General features: G+C 46.4%; 2 protein-coding genes and 1 long non-coding RNA gene across 3 annotated transcripts; 1 reads left to right on the top strand and 2 right to left on the bottom strand.

Moving 5' to 3' along the window:
- Positions 1–6,783: 6,783 nt before the first annotated feature.
- Positions 6,784–7,552, top strand: LOC112272023. Its single transcript, XR_002965691.1, has 2 exons — positions 6,784–6,832; positions 7,339–7,552. It is a non-coding gene; the product is annotated as an uncharacterized LOC112272023 (long non-coding RNA).
- A 414-nt stretch (positions 7,553–7,966) lies between these two features.
- On the bottom strand, positions 7,967–10,186 carry LOC104583652 (cation/calcium exchanger 1). The gene has a single exon (XM_010236450.3). The coding sequence runs from the start codon at positions 9,799–9,801 to the stop codon at positions 8,080–8,082; it is 1,722 nt and encodes a 573-aa protein (XP_010234752.1). The 5' UTR covers positions 9,802–10,186; the 3' UTR covers positions 7,967–8,079.
- A 259-nt stretch (positions 10,187–10,445) lies between these two features.
- Positions 10,446–15,281, bottom strand: LOC100844895 (protein EMSY-LIKE 3). The gene is made up of 11 exons (XM_010238290.3): positions 15,129–15,281; positions 14,288–14,475; positions 13,816–13,925; positions 13,358–13,532; positions 12,860–12,963; positions 12,604–12,759; positions 12,360–12,531; positions 11,712–11,993; positions 11,515–11,583; positions 11,352–11,409; positions 10,446–10,926 (listed from the first exon to the last, which is right to left on the bottom strand). The coding sequence occupies exons 2-11, from the start codon at positions 14,465–14,467 to the stop codon at positions 10,595–10,597; spliced, it is 1,638 nt and encodes a 545-aa protein (XP_010236592.2). The 5' UTR covers positions 14,468–14,475; positions 15,129–15,281; the 3' UTR covers positions 10,446–10,594.
- Positions 15,282–15,727: the final 446 nt, after the last annotated feature.

The following is a 15,727-nucleotide window of genomic DNA, read 5'->3' as shown; positions in this document are numbered from 1 at the left end:
GTGCATAGAACAACATAGTCCATACTCAAATAGTTAATACAACAACATACTCAAATTGATCTTTTAGATCGTCGGTCAATGATATCACGCCGTAGCATCTTGTAGCATTCCTTTTTGTCATCATCCAACGAACTAAGATCCTTGTTTATGATCTCCATTTCCATCTTCCATTCCTCAAATTCATACTTCCTTTGCTCCATTGCAAGTGCTCCAACATAACGCTTTTCCTTTGCATCCTCTCTTGCTTGTCTTGCTGTTTCTCTTGCCATCTCTCTTTCTTGTCTTGCTGTTTCTCTTGCCATCTCCATCTCTGTCCTCTTTGAGAACACAACATCAAAAGCCATCACAACATTACTATCTTCTAAAGAGGTAACATTTTTACCTCGACATTGCCGTTTTTTCTCCGCCTTCTTCCCAATAGGTCTCTTCATGTGATCCGCTTTGACAGGAGATGTAGCTTCAAAGTCATCAAGATGGATCGTGTTGGCTTCTTGAGTAGACATGCTTGGACTTGCATTGGAGTTTGTGAAGCGACCGCCCCCGTACACGGGTTCGATCTCTGTGCTTTAGTGCTAGTCCCTGGATCGACTCACTAGCACACACAGTTTGAAGATGTAATATCATAGAACAAAGATCTCAATATTACAACGAATCATCCAGAGTTTAAAAGGTACTTACAACTCGCATAACCTCACGGGTTAGCTGGAAATAAAACAGCAGTTTAGCAGCGGAAAGCGAAAGATACAAGGGCACATCAACACCACGGTGAGAGCGTGTTGGAATGTAAGCCCGTAACCCAAATAAGCAAAACGTTCATCTTACTCGTCGTCGGAGCTTCCTGCATCATGAAACGATGCAGCCACTAGGGTCAATACATTGAATGTATTGGCAAGATTCACCAGGAGTTATAACAGAACCTATCAAGTATATGCATAATGTGGCAAAGTGGGGTTCAAGGCTATTTGCGTGGAAGCAGAACATAAATTACCCTACTACAAAGGAATGTTATAATAATGTTAACTAATGGATACTGGGTAGACACACCCATGCTCCTATTAACCTAGAGTACATAGAAGTGGATTCTTCAAGTGCTCCTACCCTGTTCAAACCATTCATTTTATTTAAGAAATTGGAATGAGTGAGACTTTCCTTACAGCTCCACATCTAGTTGCTCAAAATGTCCGTTGCCGGGGACACGGCTAAGTACTTAGTTTTGACGCTCTCGAGAGTTTGTACACATTCCCCACAAGAAACCGACGTGTTAATCCCTTGCTGTCCTCAGGGTAGAGTAGCAACGGCATCGATTACGAGATTTTCAGAGGTAATTCCCTAAACCACGAGAGAATCACGCTCCCCCTACACGGCTACCTCAGTACAATTCTTCGGGTTTAGGTTCATACAACTTACTCTTGTCTCGTCAGAGCCCATATAGCATTGTGCTTGTACTAGAAGCTTCTAAATAGGAAACTGGTCCAGTCTCAGTTACCCCAGGTGGCATTCCACATTTGCAACGTAGGCGCTCCCCGAATCCACGGGAGAGACGTCCATGAACGATCCATTCCTGAATCCACAGGAACTCGACTCAGAGGGACCCATAGAAATGGACCTGACGCCGCTAATCCTCAAAATCCTCAAAGCAGCCCACCCAGGATGGTTCATTTAATTAGTTGTTTTGCCTTACATCTAACAAAAACATTTCATATAGCCAAAGGCATAACAATATCATAATGTAGTTATTTCCCCCACGATACTACCATAGCTTAGCATTCAACTACAATCGCTGGCAATTTGGTAGCAAGGTAATGGCGAGAGTAAACTATACTACCTGGGATTTATAGCTAGCATAGAGGTACGGGTAATAGTCCTATCAATGCATCTCTACCAACAACACTAGTGCATAAGTATTTTAAAACAACAATAATAATGGGATATGATCAAAGTGAACTTCCTTGTCCAAGGTTGTGATAGTTCTCGCACTCTTCGCAACAACAAGAAATACACTCCACACAATCTAAAATAAAAGAAACACACACAATAAACACAACATTCAATACAAAAACCATGCCATGATGCATATGCCAAGATGATGCACACAAAGGTTACTTCTAACGTACAAAGTTTCGTTTCTGTTTTGAAAAGGCTCTCAAAAGATTTGGACAGATTATACAACATCAAAGTGGTAATTAATATGCATGATACATGAATAGGGTTTAAAAACAAAAGATTGTGCAGCTTTTGCAACATAGAGCATTATTTAACTTGTATGCCATGATTATACACAAAATAATTTTTTCTCTGGTCCTAATGGATAGAGAACAAGTTCAAATAATTTTACAGCAAGATAACATGCTCAAAACTATTTTGAAACAATTCATTTGAAATTTAAACCATAATCAACCATTCTGTAAATAGCTACTGTCTAAGTTGTTCAAAACTGAAATTAGACAGTGCTAAAATATTCTACAAGTTGTGACGATTCCAGAAAGGCCCGGCGGCGGCGCGGGCGAGCGGCTGGGGCGGCGCGCGCGGGGCGGCTGCGGGCGGCGCGGGGTAGCGCGGGCGCGGCAGGCGGCGGGTTCGCGGGCGGCGCGGGGCGCGGGAGCGCGCGGGCTGGCGGGGCGGCGGCGCAGGCGGAGCGGGGTGGCGCAGGTGGCTGCGCGGGCACGGACGGCGCGCGGAGGTGGCGCGACGAGCGGGCGGCGGCCGGCGCTGAGGAAGATGGCCGGCGCGGGCGGCCGGAGGCGGCGGCGGCGGCCAAATGCAAAAGCGAGCGCGTCACGGCGTTCGGGACGGGGAGAGGAGAGAGGCTAGGGGAGTGGCGCGGGCGGAAGCTCATCGGAACAACGGCAAAACGCGAAGAACGGCGACGTCCGTGAAGAACTTTGGCGAGAAATTAAATCCTAACCGATGCGAAATTGGGCGAGCAGTTTGGGGGAATTGGTAGAGGAGTTCGGGGCTTCGATATGACGCGTGGGGTTTCGGATTTGGTGGTTCGTGCGCGAAGAAATCGGAACGGATTCGTGGGCAGTTCGCGGGGCGTGCTCTGCGTGGACTCCGGAGGAGACAGTTGGAGAAGATGACGTGCGGGGTCCACCGGTCAGTGAGAGCGGGCCGGCCGGTTCGGGCTGGGCCGGTCCGGTTCGGTCCGGTTTGACCGGTTTTCTTCGGTTTTCCTTTTCTTTTATCTATTTTCTGATTTCGAACCTCAAAATTGATTCGGAGCTCCAAATCACTCCAAATAGAATGCAACAAAATTTGTAAAATCATATTTTCATATGATCTAACTTTTGGAACAAGAATTTCCTCAAAATAAAATATTTAAAAATACATTAGAATATAAAATGGCTTTTAGGGCCCTTAGGTTATCAAAACAAATTATTTTTCAAAATACTTTCAAAAGCCAATTATGGGATAGTTTTATATTTGCATTAAATCCCTTTTTATCACAATACCCTCATGGGTTAAAATGCAAATACTCAAAAGCAAGATCAACGACCAAAATCAAATAAAGGCGTTTCTGTAGAAGGGTTTTCTGGGCAAAATCTTGAGTTTTCAAGGTGTTCAAATGCAAGGGTGACATGATGCTTATGATATGCAATGCATATGAAGGGTTTTGAAAATTGGGATGTTACAGTTTGACTTCTGCTTTTTATTACTTTGAGATGACCTGTCAACTTGAGCTAACCACTTTTGTTCGAAACGCAACATGTTCCAACAATGCATTAGCACAAACCCTTTATTGGTCTTATCTTGTGACTTGAACAATTTGAAAGCATCAACAATCTGCACAAGTGAACATGTCTCAGTATATTTGCACCTGACATATGAATATACAATGAAATTAAACAACTAGGTGAACTACCTTGTCTTGCTCTGTCTTCCCGCTTTCGCGCCTATGCATAATTTGCTCGTAACATCCACAAAACCTACCCACTTGTTCTTTCACAGCGGACCAACGATGCGATAAGGAATTGACATTGTGATCACTTCCTTCTGGCTTGTGGGATTCATACTCTTCATGAATCCTATTCCAATAAGTGGCATTATTTTGCTCAGTACCTACTATTGGATCCATACTAGCATGCAACGATGCAGCCACCAAAACTTCATCTTCTTTATCAGTGAAATTTCCTTTCCTCTTGTTATTTGTTTTTACTGGAGGAGTAGGAACTTTAGCATGCATTGGTGTATGATCTGCTGTGTACAAACCCATAGGACTACTCAAATTTTGGCCCCAAGCTTCTTCGTTGTATCCTTCACTCAACATGTTTGTGTACAAACCCATAGGAGAACTGTGATCATCCATCAAGTGTATGAATTGCTACCATGAAAGAAATTATAAGCAATTTAGTCACAATTGTATGTTCTAATCTCATGAAAGAACTACTAAATTGATCTACCAATTTGCATCTACCAAATTAACCTCTTCTCTCTTCTCTCTTCTGTCTTCTTTCTCATCTCTCTGCTATCTCTTTCTCTCTTCTCTGTTCTGCCAGCGCCCCCGACCTCACCTCCCCTCCTCTCTGGCTCTCCGTTCTGCCCCCGCGCCCCCGACCCGCCCAGCACCGCCGCCGGCCTCCCCATCTCGCCCAGCACCGCCGCCTCCCCATGTCCCCCATCCCGCCCAGCACCGTCGCCGGCCTCCCCATCCCGCCCAGCACCGCCTCCCCATCCCGCCCAGCACCGCCGCCGGCCTCCCCATCTCGCCCGCCACCGCCGCGACCCGTCCCCGACCCATCCTCGGCCGGCGACGCCCGCCTCCCCATCGGCCAAAAACGCGAATCAAGGGAGAGAAGGGAGGGAAGGAGGACGAACCTTGGCGCGAATCGGAGCTGGCCGTTGAGATCCTCGCTTCCGGGAGCCCCTAGCCGGCACCTCAGTTTGGGTCGTCGGGAGGGCGATTTGGGGGCGCCCTCAGTTCCGGGAGGAAGAGCGTTTTTTAGCTAGAATACCTATATTTGAGGATAGGGGGTGAAATAGGGGCTCTCCTGATGATGCTCTTACTTTGTTGGAGGAGGATCGGATTGGGATTGAATCCGGTGCGCCACGGACTGGATTTCACTTTTCACATGCCATCGTCACATGGTGCCTGCACTAACTTGATTTGTTTTATTCGGCACTCACTCCAAATCATTAATTGGACGACGGTGGAGTTCTGGTGCGTGTTATTCTATTGTCTCCGAGTCTCCGTTTCATTCTTACAAAGTAAAATGTCTCCGTTTCAGGAGGTCATTCGCGCCCCTCCGACTCCGAGAGACCATGGACGTACCAAACAGAAAAAATAAAATCCCAAAACGTAAGCATCTGGGTTTCTTCAGCAATCAGACGAGGTGCCTTAAGAGGTGTTTGGTTTCTCGTTAGTTCGGGTTGACAGTGATTTAGCAGAGGTATTTTTTTGCCAGATCGGAAATGATAATGATTGTTGAATAATGCGTACAAGTAATAACTGATTATGACAAATCAGGGACGCAACTCAAGTACTCAACAATGGTTACTTACACACACTGAAGATTCAAACGGCGCAAGGAGCCAGACGCACAAGCCTTGCGAGCATGGGAGAAGACGCACACCGCCGGGAGCAGTGCGTATTTGGGAGAGACCGAGAGAGACTCGTCTCATCTCCTCTGCGAATGTGTCTAGTAGGTTAGGTTAGGATGTGTGCTGGGATATGGGCTTTTCTCGGCTTCATAGTCTAGGCTAGTAAGTGAGCTGAAATGGATAATGTCCGGATTATTAGTGTCGGATAATCCGATATCTGTCGGATAACGCTCGTACCATATCATATACTGTATCCGGCTGGATAGTTAATTCTCTTCTCGTATCCTATACCATCATCAGATTCGAAAACGGATTCAGTTGGTAATTATCCTAACCAGTTTCACCCTCAGTGACAGAACAAATACTCGATCTTCGCCAATCCAGAAGAGGCGAGGAGCCGGCCCTCAGGCATCTCGGGTTGTCTCCTCCGAGGCAACTCGAGGGGCTAAACCTTAGCCGCCACCTCCTCCTTCTCCTCTTCTCCTCGTCGTCCTTGTTGGACAAAATCTTGTGGACGATGCCTATGAAGAGGGCAACGAGGCTCGTTCGTCATCTCGCTTGTTCAAGTTCACGCTAGTCGGAATCGGTTGCGTTGGGCGGATGACCGCCAACGAAGTGTATCATTTACTATCTCAGTCCATGAAAACTATTCATTCAAGCGCACAAAACAGGGAAGGCGAGGAGAGTAGGGGTCATACTATTCTTATCTTCTACCTCTATATCTAAATAGGCAACCCACTAACTATTTCTCTCAGCATGCAAATGCCACCTCAGTAGGGTGTAGAAGGCCCACCACGTTGCTATGCAAATCATGTCATACATGTTTTTTTTCAAGCCATGCATATTCGTTTACATTTTTCCATTCACCTATCAACTCAAATCATTTTACCTCATCAATTCAACGATGTCTTCTCTTTTATAAATTATTTTATCACATACTTCTTAGCTTTTATTTCTTTTAAATGTAAAATAAGAACACTTGTACAATTTTTTCTATTAGTTTTAATTAATTATAAGCATCTACTTACGCATTTGTTTTAACACGATTTCGCAGAAAAACTTAGGACATCATCTAGTCTTTCTGTCCACTAAACGTCACGGAGAGTTTCTCTTCTTGCCTGATCGGCCACGTCGACGCTTTTGTTTTTTCTTCGAAGCCATCGGGTGTGATGGACTTTTGTGGGCCGTCGGCGCCTGGTGGGCTTTTGGTTCTGGTTGCGTCCAGCTTCGGGTGTGTTCGAGAAGTCTCCTGGTCGATTGAAAAGAAGCCGGGTCAAGCTGGAGTAAGAAAACGGTATGCTACTTGCTTTCAGCAGGCATTAAAATTGCTTGATTTGTATTTGTTTTGCCGTGAGTTTGCGTATTTGAGCTGAACGTATAAGTGTATAATTGTTTGAAAGCTGAAATGACTTTAATATTAACCAACAAACTACAAGCATCAGCCATGTTAATTAGTGATTGGTTTTATATCCGGCTAGACACTTTGTTGATAATGACTATAGGCGGTTGTTAATTCGTTCAGAGCCTGATGAAGCTGGGTGCATGAAGGGAAACCCTTTCCTTTGAATTATCATGAAGCAAAAATATTTAGTTTTATGTCTAACTTGTTTTACACAATTCTGGTATCATTATTATCACATAGGAACTAAAAGTTTTGGGAATCTATTTCACTATCTCTTAAGAGAATATTTAGTCATCCGTTCTGAAATGGAAAATGATTCCCCTGATCCCCTCAGCCGAACGATCGCACGACCGCGCTGCTGCTACTATTTGACTAATTCTTTATTCTGGCAGTTGTAGATTGATCTTCAGCTGGAGGGTGGACAATATTTCCTGAGTGATACAAAACAAGGCAGCAAAGAAATGGCAAGGGAAATAGACAAGCAATCAGTGTATCACCTAGACGAGAACCATTTGCCATAGCTGAAATCTGTGATTCCTGTAACTTAAACACAGTCGCCTTACGGAAGCCCATAACAAGTTTCCAATAGATATATGCAACTTCGCTCATCCATTTAAACATTATATATAGATGGTATATGGATCCAAGATAGTGTGATCTTGTTTTTGATCCGTTTTCCGTTGAGGCGCGCTGTGTTTTTGCGGCAACATCGCTGCTTTACCATGCCAAGCTTGATTTTCTGATGTACCTAAGCAATTTGTATTTGTCGCTTGTATCATTCTTCTTTGAGTCAACCTCAAATAATTTTGGTTGTCGATCTGGATGACGTTTTCTTGCCATTGTGTGACGATCTCTTGGTTAGATCAATTTTAGATGTGTTGTCGAGTTGTATTTTGATTCATACCTCAACCGTGCAGCAGCGCATGACGTTCTACTTTCTCCGTTTAACAAAAGATGTCTCATCTTTTAGTAAATTTGAATGTATCTATACACTAAGTCATGTCTAGATTTTAGATACATTCAAAATTTGACAAATTTAAGACATTTTTTATTGGACGGAGGGAGCAGTTGTTTCAAAAGAACAGCTCCAAAAGCTATGTACATAAAAATTCAGAAGGTCTGACACATACATTATTTGGTCAGACGATCCCAAGTGCTTGTAAAACGCTAGCACACAAGAAGCAAAAGTATATGCCCAGAAGCCCAAATCCCAGCGTCCTATCCACCCACATTCCCTTTCTCGGCAGCATGACCAAAGTCCATAAAACTCCAGCAGCCACGAAGCCCAGCGTCTGGTAAAGCCTGGCCTCCCTGGGAATCTCTACAGGCCGTGGATATCCAGCCCAGCACGAGAGCACCAAGGACAGGCCGAGGCCGACAAGGACGTTGAACACCGGCCCGCCGTAGCAGCCGGCCACGGCCACCTGCGCGCCGCCGCCGCCGCCGCGCGCGGACATGGCTACGGCTACGTTCGCGACGAGGTCGCCCAGCGAGTTGCCCCACGCCAGCACGGTCAGCCCCAGCGTCGCTGGGTCCACGGCGAGCACCAGGCTGGCGGACACCAGCAGGGAGAGGAGCTCGTTGGCGATGACGTACGCCCAGGCTACGCTCATGACGAAGCCGCCGGCGAGCCAGGCCGAGCGGAATCTCGTCGGCGGCGCGTCGGTGTCCGTGGTGAGGAAGGCGGCGAGGCCCATGGGGACGCCCGCGAGACCGCCGAGGAGGAGGGCGAGGGCGGTGTGGCTCCAGAGGAAGGAGAGGAAGAGAGGGGAAAGGGCGGCCGCGGTGACCGCCGCCGGCTTGCTCCACCGCTCCTTGCTCGCGTCCGGGATCGTCAGCCGCCGCGGCAGATACAGAGGCAGCTCCAGCACGCGCACCGCGGACCAGAACACACTCGCCCTCTTACTCTTCTTCGTGGATTCATCATCGGCATGGTATTGCAGGAGGGGCGCGGTCTCAGGGAGCAGTGGTTCTTCCTGGTCCTGGTACGGATAGAAATTCGTCTCGGCGACGTCGCAGAGCTCTGACAAGGCGGCGTTGGTGTGGTCCGTCTCTTCCTCTCCTCCTCCGACGCGCGATCCTCGATCGCGGCCGTGGGTGAAGGCGACGGCGAGGACGTAGAAGAGGTAGAGGGAGGTGAAGGCGAGAGCTCCCCATATGTTGACCTTGCCGGCGGCGAGGACGACGGCCACGGCGGTGAGGGCGAGGAGGAGGAAGGACGCGTCCCGGAAGAAGCTGCGCCTGTCGACGGGGAACCCGCGGCCGGGGCCGCCGGGGCGGAGGCAGATGACGCCGAGAACGGCGGAGGAGACGAACAGCGCGCCGCCGAGGAGGCCGTTGAGCCCCACGACGGTGGTCCCTCTCCCTCCTCCCTCCCCGCCGCCGCCGGACGCGAAGGAGGCGATGGTGGAGAGCGCGTCGGGCGCGCCGTTGCCGAGCGACAGGAGCGTGGCGCCGGCGATCGCCGGGGACAGGCGGAGCAGCCGCGAGAGGCCCTCGAGGCTGGAGCAGAAGTACACCGCCGCGGTGTCGCCCAGGAGGTAGAAGAGCACGGCGAGCCACGCCGCCACGAAGGCGTACCCGAGAGCCCGGCGCTCCTCGCCGCAAACGCAGTAGAACAGGTACAGGTAATCGACGTGGCCCCGCCCCCTTTCAAATGCTGACCCAGAGTCGCCGTGGTAGTCGCACTTGTCCTGATCGAGCCGCTGACCTACGCCGTCGAGCAAGAGGGGAACGGCAGCTTCGACGCCGGGGCGCGAGAGGCAAAAGAAGGTGAGCAAGAGTAAGAAGCCGACGTTGAGGCAGGCGATGAGCACCTTCGCCCCCACGGCTGCCGTCGCGGCAGAAGAAGGCTTGGCCATGCATATGGTACACTACACACGCGGCCTATTCAACTCCGACTACTGTGGAGGCGAAAGAATCTGGACCTTAATACTGTACTCAACTATACCGAGCAAGAAAGTCTGGTTCCCAGGTCATCTCGTCTCATCAAAGACGATGTGATGGCACGCATGGATGTGATGAAGATGAAACGCCGAGTCGATTGATTGAACAAGAATGACCAAATCAAAGGATGGCTCGGCCGGTGAATATTGGACGGCGCTGGCTGTCTGGCTGGGTGCGTTTCCTGGCCGCAGGTTGGATTTGGATTTGGATTTGGGTCGTCTCCTTTCTTCCCAAGAGTAACCGACTCCAGTCACCGTCTTGATGGCGATCTGCACCGATTCATTGCCCGTCGCGACAAAATAGGCCAATACATGACACCTTTTCATGATTCACGACCACGACACACAGCAGCAGGGGCCAGCGGTCGCTGCAGAGCAGTTAGTCGCCAAGAGCCAAAAATTTAAGGCGTTTTCAGAAGGTAGCGGATCACAATCTCTAGCTCAGAGGCGACACGTGCGGATGCTGGAAATTGCTACAGGTAGGTGCTGCATTTTCGGAACATATTATCGTCTGGGTTGCGACTAATAAGCCTGATGCTGCAATTTCGGAACATCGGGAATTTCGTACAGAACAGTTCAATTTATATTACCAGCAATCTTGGTCAAAACCTTGGAACACAAACATCCCATCGCATTCTTAATTAGATCCGCTCACCCGAATAAGTACTAGAACTCAACGTCGCCAGTGACTCACCCCTCCACCCACGTTTTACACGCATCCAGCCAATAATGCAGTGCACTGACCCGGCGCCGGCGGTGGTGACGCATGCATTCTTTTCTTCCCCTTCCTTGGAAGACACTTGACCCACTCCGACTCCAAGAGCTTAACGGTGGGGCGCCAGGCCCGCTTGGCCGCCGGCTCGAGCTCCCTCCCTTGCGCGCCCTTGGTCTCGAAAGCCTCCCCCCGTGCTGCTTCTGCCCCACGCGGCCCCGTGATCGCGGTGCAGGTCGAGGCGGTGGCGGGCGCCTCTTCGTAGCTCGAGCTGCTCACCGACTTCAGCAGCGGTGGCGTCTCCTCGTCGTGCTGGCCAGGGCACGCCGCTACAGAGGAGCACATGTACGGCCGAAAGGATTAGTCCTGGCGGCAGTGACGGGAATGGCAAATATGACAATGCTAAAACTTGAGGCCCCAGAATTTCAGTTTGGAAAAAATAAGAGTAAATTTGGCAGAATCTATGATTGTAACGTCAAATTTGGTCCAACCAATCCGAAGTTGTCGTGTTTGCACATCCAGTAGCTGATTAGTTATGTGATATTTTGCAGTAGCTTCTTTTGTTAAACATCAACAATCAATATCTGTTGCCTATATTTCTGCCGGTAGCGAGGAATAATTGCAAACGCTTCAGTTTCATCCAAAAGGTTTATTTCATTGGCCCATTAGAATTACAATTTCAGGTCCATGCGTAAAAGATCAAAGAAACTAGCAATATGCTAAGCAAACTGAAGGTTACTGGAAGGTAACTTACCAGCAGATGATACTTCAGAGAGTTCAACAAGTGCATCCAAAAGGTGTCTTTCTTGATCCTAATTCAAGACAAATATGCAAACAAAGCAAATTAGGATAACTGCATATGAATGAAATGAATTGTTGCCACACTGAGTCACAGAAAAGTTCAGTGGGATTCTCACTTTAAGGATTGACTTCGCCGTGTTAAACATAGCTGGATTTGGCTTCCCTCTCATTAACTGTGTTTCAACCTGCAAATAAGAATATGTGAGGCTGAAGCTCGTTATAGATAGTACAAAAGCTCCAAATATTACAGATTAAGCAAGACAAAACAAATGCAAGCCCGCAGCCAAGCTTACGGTTTTTATAATGCACATACCTTTTTTAGAAGGCTAGAAGTTAGGTGGATCTTAACTATGTCAGAACCATCATTGGCATTTTCAGCACCGTAAATGATAAAACTCAAGCTCTTAAATCTGCTCATCGGAGACACTTCAGCTCCCATTTTCCTTGATGCCTGCATATCTGGATGGACACACAAAGGAACTTGACCAGCATTTGATTGGCGCTGCTTTTCTTCGAACATGGGATATACAGCGCATCCAGCCTTTATGTCACATAGTGATTTCTTATGTTCAAGAGGATCATCTATGGAACTTTCCTGTCAACAATCAATCAGCACAAAGGACCAGAATAGTATTAGTGACCTTTCAACAGCCTAAACTTAATTTGTTTTCATGATAAAAGCATGTATGCTCCCTGGAAAAACTGTTTGTTAAAAACTACACAGACGTTCTAAGAAGGTTCTTTCTAGTCATTTAAAATTGACAGTTTCACACAACAGATATACATGGGCATATTATCGATGAACTATGATAGTTTCCTTCAGAAAAGTTTGGACATCATTTTTCAAGACCTTGCAGTTGAAAGGAACCGATGGAGATTATAATTGTCGGCAGAGGCACAGAAACATGTACAGCTTCCATTCCAGACTAATTTTGAATGTTCCAAAAATAAGAATACATACCGACAGCATAGAAGAAACTGCCACCGGCGATTGTTCAGCGCAAGGGGGGCATTTAAAGTATGTTAATGCACTCCCATTTCCAGATTTCAACTTCTTAGCAGGCACCACGGCGTGAAGACCAAAACAAGGACCGTTTTTGGCTGTAGGAGAGGTACCTAATATGCCAATGTTCCTGCACCATAAGTAAATATTGTTCAGTGAAACTGCAGAAAATCCAACTTCACTTGATTTCTGACATTGCCACCTTGCTAGTGACGTTGTGTTTGCTGGCATTGGTAATTGTTGAGCCGATGAGGTGAAGGATTGTCCAGTTTTGTCAATCTTATCAGGAACCACAACACGTACGTCAAAAGCAAGAGTCTTCTTCGTAAGACCAGAGTAATTAGCTAAACTGTATTTCCTGCCCATTACAGAGAAAGATTATATATCTGAAACTGCAGTTCAGGCAAGTCTTTGAATAAGCATTAACTTTGTTTTCTAAAAAGGCTAGACATGCTCACCTCAGAGACTTGATATAGTCATCTGAACTGACCCTCGCAATAACTTCTCGCTGCTCAGTGTCCGATAATCTAAGTTCATTTCTCAGCTTATTAATAAGCTTGGCCTGTAAATGCAAGATGTTAAAGGTAAAGAGTGATGAAAAAGTAAACAGATGAACCCACGCTAATTATGATATCCAAAATAACTCATCAGAAGAACAAAAGAATGCAGAAAGAATGAGAACCGGTATAAAAAAACACAGGAATAACAAATTATGGCAGAAGCTTTCTTTAGTCAAAAGGGAGAAAAACAAATGGAAAGTTCTACCAGACTACCTTTCCCCAGAGGTTGAATACGAAATTTTAAAGATTTACAGACAAAAGTTAGTATTGAAGACCAAGTTATGCATACAAAACCTGCAATTGGTCCAGCAATTCCTATTATTTGTGATTTTCTTAGTGATCTCTCACAACTTAACTTGCAAGTACAAGAAGTATGGCTGAAAATGAAAGATATACCCATGAGAGGAGGTCTGACTGAGCACAGAAAGCTCTTAACACAGAAGCAAATGCTGATCTCTCCAGGCAGTGAATCTGAAATGCAGCATCTCCAGCATCTGGTATCACACATGCAAGACCTAGAGAACCCTTCATAGCTTCAGCATTACCATTCTTTCCCTTGTATAAAGCATACCTGCAATACGACATGCACGACCATATCAACAGATCCGTTCTGTGACAGTTGTCAAGTTTTGGGCAAAAATTACATCAGTAAGGAGGCAGGAACAGAAAAACTGATATGACCACTATGGAAATAAGAAACTGGCACTAGATGTCAATTACAGAACCAAATTTAGAAAAATGTTAGATATTTAAACTGTACAACAGATCAAATCTCAAGTACTTCTGTCGGCATTTTTATTTATTCTGGGAACCAATACTACAATACCCTGTTTAGGTAAATTGTAAATATTCACCTTAAAGACTTGATATGGCTATTTGTACTGGCCTTTACAATGCATTCTTGGTGCTCACTGCCTGATAATTTAAGTCCATTTCTCAATTCAGCAAGACATTCTTGCTTGGCCTGTAATAAGTCAAAAGTAACAAGCATTGAAAACATTCAAATTTAGCTAAAGCTGTGCTAAATTCTAATTATGCTATGCAAAATAATTCATGCAGTCTAAAAGCATGCCAGATGAAATAAAGTGGAAATTCTAGATGCAGGAAAAAAATAAGAGCCTGACTAGTGAGGCATAAACCACCTTTCCTGGAAGTTACATGCAGAAAAAAGTATATTATGTCTTGGTCAAAACTCAAGAGTATACTACAAATTTAATAGAATTTAATATAACAAAACGTTCCGACCAATCCAATTACCTATGATTTAACTATTGATATATTGCAATAGAACTAGTAGGATTAAAAGGAAATATCCATGGGAAGTACCACTGGAAAAAGGTATGACTGAGCACAGAACGCTCTCAACACAGCAGCATATGCCGATCGGCTCAAACAGTGAATCCGAAATGCAGTATCTCCAGCATCTGATGCACCGACGCCTCCTCTTGGCTCATGCCTGCACTCCTGACCTGCCCGCTTGCGTGGGCTGTAAACCTGGCCCCACATAATAAGCACTGCGAGGACATACACAGTCCATATCAATTTGACTGAATTATACTGTATGCTGAATGTCAGTACTCAGAACTGTTTTCATTTCTAAGGATACAGGAAATACAATTGACTGTGAAGCCCACCGTAGAAACATGAAATTTGGCACTGCACCTTCCATGTTCAATACAAATCTCTAAAGTTACTGATTCAGGAAAGATAATGGATGATCTATCCTAACTCGCTAAGTTTGATTGTTTTCATCGATAGTTTCAAGCTCCAATTTCCCCCAAATTCAAACTACAGTTCGGCCCTCTCCTCTGTTTCATGTTCTAACAAAATTCAGGTTTGTAGCACATCCTTCCAGAGTCCATATCAAACGATGTCATCATCTCCCTTCGCTTGGTGTTCAGAAAACAACATGCATATATGTTTAAGACAGAGCTATCGCATCAATGTTCCCGGGATTTCGAACCAAAAAGGCAACCAAATCGTGGCTCCTTATCGTCACGATTTACGGAGCGACAACAATAGACGATCACGCTGCATAAATACAACCACTCTAAAGCCTAATCAAACACATCAGCACTTAGAGCCATAACGGAATCTCGGCCCTCACGCGATCAGATCGAAGATCCTGCAGAAGGGGACGTGGGGGAGAGGACAGGGGTGCTCGTACCGGCAGCGGGAACGACGGCGACCGCGACGGAACGGCTATGGGCAGGCGGGGGCCGAGGAGGCGTTCCGGGCGTGGCTCGGCGACGCAAACGGGAAGGGAGAGGAGGAGAAGAGACTGCTGCAACTGCGGGTCTGCGGCTTCGAAGAGCGATTTCAAAATTTTAAAATGTACGCACCGGAGAAGTAGGCCAGGGCATTCCGTTCGGTTGGTTTTATTTGGTCTATGGGCTCGGGTTTCTAGACTATTAAACCGAATTTCTGTAAAAATAAACCAGCACCAAACCCAATAGACCGACTATATATCCGGTCGGTCTGTTCGGATCGAATAGTAGAAGACCGTTGTTACTTACTCCTCAAAATAAACTAGATACCACCGCAACAACGACATCACACCATAATTGGCAAAAGTTAAATAGCAGCAGCGGTATTTCAGTCTTTTCAGGTTTCTTGGGGTCAAACCCGTACCCGGACACAATATCCAAATAAGGCCGAAAATGGAACCGAACCTGAATAGACCGACAATTAGGTTTATTCGGGTTCGATTGGGTTTACAAGGTTTCGGGTTCAATTGGGTTTACAAGGTTTGAGTTTAACGTGTCC

This window comes from Brachypodium distachyon, chromosome 3 (genome assembly GCF_000005505.3).
Source record: "Brachypodium distachyon strain Bd21 chromosome 3, Brachypodium_distachyon_v3.0, whole genome shotgun sequence".
NCBI classification, from domain to species: domain Eukaryota; kingdom Viridiplantae; phylum Streptophyta; class Magnoliopsida; order Poales; family Poaceae; genus Brachypodium; species Brachypodium distachyon.
The sequence above is the reverse complement of the archived record's forward strand: the minus strand, read 5'-3'. Positions and strand labels throughout refer to the sequence as shown.

Coding starts and splice junctions, on each gene's coding strand:
- LOC104583652 (XM_010236450.3), bottom strand. CDS start 9,801: ATGGCCAAGCCTTCTTCTGCCGCGACGGCAGCCGTGGGGGCGAAGGTG.
- LOC100844895 (XM_010238290.3), bottom strand. CDS start 14,467: ATGTGGGGCCAGGTTTACAGCCCACGCAAGCGGGCAGGTCAGGAGTGC. Junction 12,964..13,357: donor AGTCAGACCTCCTCTCATGG/GTATATCTTTCA, acceptor TTGCATTTACAG/GCCAAGCTTATTAATAAGCT. Junction 11,584..11,711: donor CTTCTAGCCTTCTAAAAAAG/GTATGTGCATTA, acceptor TCTTATTTGCAG/GTTGAAACACAGTTAATGAG.